At 38.3% G+C, this 4,441-nt stretch overlaps 1 protein-coding gene across 1 annotated transcript; it reads left to right on the plus strand.

Moving 5' to 3' along the window:
* The first annotated feature begins 350 nt into the window (after positions 1-350).
* Positions 351-3,891, plus strand: LOC140377554 (ladderlectin-like). The gene is made up of 8 exons (XM_072463000.1): positions 351-405; positions 682-741; positions 1,317-1,376; positions 2,036-2,071; positions 2,181-2,272; positions 2,792-2,917; positions 3,428-3,527; positions 3,777-3,891. The coding sequence occupies exons 1-8, from the start codon at positions 351-353 to the stop codon at positions 3,848-3,850; spliced, it is 603 nt and encodes a 200-aa protein (XP_072319101.1). The 3' UTR covers positions 3,851-3,891.
* Positions 3,892-4,441: the final 550 nt, after the last annotated feature.

A 4,441-nucleotide genomic window follows, 5' to 3' on the forward strand; every position in this document is an offset into this window, starting at 1 on the left:
TTTGACTTGAGTATTTGTTTCATGCTTTATCTATACTTTTACTTAAGTAAACAACATTGAGAGCCCAAACTGACCAAATGAATCCTTTGGGACCTCCTGATTACGGGTCAAATGCTCAGATGGGTTTCTTACCCTGATTAGTCGGTGAAGAGGTGAATCAGATGAACCAGCTCGACTGAACTCAACTCATGAATGAGAGGATTTAAACTGTGGTTTTCACCCTGAGGAGTGTCTACAGAGCCGCGGCTCTGTAGACACTCCCTTATTATAATAATAATAATAACTATAACATAACCATAGTATTGTTCTGAATCTAAATGTGTGAACATGTTTTTCCTGCAGGGTTAAAGATGAAGAATGTTGTAGTGTTTCTCCTTTTTGCAGCCGTCGCATTAAAAGCCACAGGTAATAAAACCAAACACATTTGTTCATTACTTTCAAATCATTTTTTTAAATAATCCCAAATTCTATGTTTATTTTATCAAAGGCGAGACTTTAGGTGAAAAAAAGCTCATATTTCTTGTATAGTTGACTTACATAAATGTGAGAGGAAAATGTATTACAAGATGTTCAATGTTTTCAGATCCAAATAAAGTGCATATTGTGGATTATGTAAATATTATTATGTAAATCTGAAAAATGTGTTTCCGTGACTTTTAAATGATCATTTTCTCCTTCTAGCGGCTCCAGCAGAAGAGGCTCCAGTGCAGAAGGTGGAGGTTCAGGAGGAGCCTAAACCAGGTGAATAGAATTCACTTACAGAGCAGCAGAGAGGTTCACCCGGTAACCAGAGGGTGACCGGTTCATTCTTGAAACGCTAAAGACCTGACATCATAACTCCAGCCTCAGGCACTATAATAAATAATAGTTCAACTCACAAACAGCACAACTTTTAAGTTTTAAGTTATTTTTATTCATAATAGTTCTTTTATTGATGAAAATCAGGTGCTAATTTTGTTACTGTTAATGTAATGAAAGTAACTGAGCTGAAATCATAAATGTAACTTACAGTGTTGTTCTAACTTTACAAGACAATGTGAGTTATTTCCACTTATCATTTTAAAATATTCAGATGATATTATGTCAGTCCAAAAGAAATGTACTAAAACATGCCTTTAAACGTATCAGTTGAGGTTTAATAATCAGACACATGTCTGTAAAATCACAATAGTGCAGAAATATCTTAAACCTTTTTAACCATAAACCATAAACTGGATGTTCATATTTAGCACATCTGCAAAACAACATTATACGATATTATCTACATTTCAATGTATTGCTCACCTCTGATTATGTCCAATGCTTTCTCCTCTCAGCGGCTCCTGCAGAAATGACTCTGGTGCAGATGGAGGAAGTCCAACAGGAGCCTAAACCAGGTGAATAGAAATGTGCACCCACTAACCAGAGGCTCTTCAGTTCAAGTCCCACCGTTGGCACCATGCTCACTTCCTATTTGATGAGTGTAAATCAGGGGTGGAAAATTATTTTTCTCAAAGGGCCATATTCGAATCCAGGCAAGTAGCGGAGGGCCGGCCCGTGATCATTGGTGTGAAAAAAAAAAATCTAAATAATTAAATATTAAATAAAATATCACTTTTCTGTCAAATATAGGCTATTAAATCTATTATTTAATTCATTTCACGTCATTTTTATTAAAGATACAAGTGCAGACAGAGGCCTGAGGGCAAAAAAGGAAAAAAAACTTGGCATGTTTGGCGGGCCGGATTATGAAGACAAACGGGCCACATGTGGCCCGCGGGCCGTAGTTTGCCCACCCCTGGTCTAACTTGTCACTGAACATGTGATTGTGTGAGCGGAGAAACCAACTCCAAACTAACAGCTCCAACAGAGCAGGACCGTCTGTTTAAGCAGTGGTGCAGTAAATACGTTATGCATTTGAATCTCGTGCATCACAGGTTCAAATCCCGACTCTGGCACTTTGAATTTGGCTTCAATCATTACTTCAGCTGCTCAGTTTAGTTTAAAAAAATGCTCAAGTCATTGATAAAATTATAAGAATGTTTTTGTTTTGCAGAAGTTGTGGAGAACCTGCCTGATCTGAGCCCTGAAGGTGCAGCCACAAACATTTAAATATAGCCATATGTGTTGTTTTGTTGACTCCATAATCATTTTTTCATTTGTTGTTGTATTATTATTATTATTATTATTATTATTTTCAGTTCACTCTCAGTATTGTTTTCCTGGTTGGACCTTTTATCGCGGGAGCTGCTATTTCCTGAACATTTACTCCCGCACCTGGAGAGATGCAGTGGTAAAATAAATTCATAGTATTTTCATTAACGATAAGAGCAGCACGAGTTATTTTATTAATGAGAGAAATGTGAGAATAACACTAATACAACAACAAACAGAAAAAAAGACAATTAAATAATTAAGAGACAAAAAAACACATCTCAAAACCATTAAATAAAATCAATCACTTAAAATTGAAAAAAACACACACATTATTTAGGACATACAAGTAGAATTGGCACATCGGTAGTGGACTTTACAAAAGTCACAATTAAGGAGACGTCGGACACTTTCTTTTATAGCGACAGAGAAAAGGATTCCATTGTTAAAAAAAAAGTAGACGTAATCCCCGTTGTAGAAGTGTTTGTCTTTTCTGTTTAAAGAAAGAAAAGCAGATCATGTTCACATTGCATATGGAATATCAGGGGTTATAGTAAAAACAGCCACAGCACTCCACGTTGCTGTAGTTAATGCACTCGTCTTACTTTGAGTGATTCTTCTGTCAATGAAGTGAGTGTTTTTCCTGGTGTCTGTGCAGAGTAACTGTGCAGCGTTCGAGGCGACTCTGGCGGCCGTGCACAGCCCTCTGGAGTACAACCACTTCCAGTACATGGTGGGCACCGCAGGCTACAGCTCCGCCTGGATCGGAGGATTCCACTTTGAAGTGAGTCATTCATTGTGATATTTGTGCGGGAAACCAAAGGAACAGTTTCTATCATTTGAAGGCTTGTTTCCACTGGTTCACTTTGGAATGAATCGGGACGGTCCCAAAGTGTCTTTATTGAACTGTACTGGCTCCAGATCTAAAGCAGACACTGTGAGGTCTGGCTTTTGGCTCTCAGAACGAGAGTGAGGTGATTGTAGAGTGAACACAGACTCAGGTGAATACAAGATGGCAGAAAGCAGATAGAAACAGAAAACCAGACATTCTTACCAACGCTGACTTGATCTTTGTGATAAACCACAGTATTTCCAGTGATGATAACTTCATGTTGTGCCGACAGACTTTGCAAAGTCATCAGCGGTTTTCTGTTTATCGACACACAACACTTTAGCAATTCAGAATATATTTATTGGAAAACATTAGTTATTTGAAAAGAAACCGCATAAACAAACTCATACAAACAATTAGTTCTGAGTAAGCTTTTATTGTGAAATAATCTGTGTTTTCCAGAGCTCCTGGAGGTGGCACGACGGCTCACTCTTCGATTACAATAACTTCAAGAGCGGAGGCTCCGGTTCAACCCACAAATGTCTGAGGATGGACACTCAGGGTGAGTCAAGTATTTAAAGGATCATCTTTGGTGCTTGGATTTCAGACATTGTGATGTTATGAAGGACAGAATGAAAGATTGTGTTGAAAATATCTGGGGCCTTGACATTGAGAAAAGAGATGGCGGAAAGGTTTGAGCACAAACAGAAGTCTACACATGAGGGGTACAAATGGTTAGGGTGTATTAATGGTTTGATAAATTATATTCAGTTCCAGACCTTTATAATGTTGTGATGTTGTTGTTTTTCAGCTGGTCAAGGCTGGTACAGTTATCCCTGCAGCTATGGTGCCCCCTCCATCTGTCAGATGAAAGTCCACTGCTAACATGAGCCCCTGTTTGCTACTGTTGGATTACAACTAATTAACTGTCAAAATGTTTTTTTACAAATCAAACATTGATTGATGAACTTGTCAAATACGGCAACTTTCTATTTTGATTGTTTTTTTTTTAGTTATTGCGTGTTATTCATGTTATTGTGTGTAACTGCTTTCACAACAAAATAATTAAAACTTGACTTTGTACTGGTTTGATCCACTGGTGTGAGAAACAACTAAGTCCAGCTCAGACCTCAAAGCTGTCCATCCCATGACCCTCCCTTTTGTCAAACTGACTGTAAATTGAACAGAAATGACCTTTCTCAATACATTTTTTTTCTTTTTGGTATATATAAAACTAAATATACCACAACATAGAGAGAGGGAGAACAAAAAAAGAAAAAGCATCACACAACATTCAGTTAAAGACGGTATGGACAATTTTTCGGCGATTTGAGAACGCAGGCGGAAGTGCACATGCGCACTCCCCCGTGTGGACCGATACAGCACACACGTGCATTTGTTTATTAGCGCAACGGAGCGCATCGCATCGCTCGTCTCCCGTAGATTTCTGTCCACTTCTGCGTCAGCTCGAATAGA

This window comes from Eucyclogobius newberryi, unplaced genomic scaffold (assembly GCF_026437365.1).
Source record: "Eucyclogobius newberryi isolate DKJ021-1_F unplaced genomic scaffold, fEucNew1.0.hap1 SCAF_4, whole genome shotgun sequence".
Lineage (NCBI taxonomy): Eukaryota > Metazoa > Chordata > Actinopteri > Gobiiformes > Gobiidae > Eucyclogobius > Eucyclogobius newberryi.

Bases quoted from the DNA above. Each gene is read 5' to 3' on its own strand.
- LOC140377554 (XM_072463000.1), top strand. From the start codon at position 351: ATGAAGAATGTTGTAGTGTTTCTCCTTTTTGCAGCCGTCGCATTAAAA. The intron at 1,377-2,035 runs GTGAATAGAAAT...TTTGTTTTGCAG, and splicing joins CCAACAGGAGCCTAAACCAG to AAGTTGTGGAGAACCTGCCT. The intron at 3,528-3,776 runs GTGAGTCAAGTA...GTTGTTTTTCAG, and splicing joins TCTGAGGATGGACACTCAGG to CTGGTCAAGGCTGGTACAGT.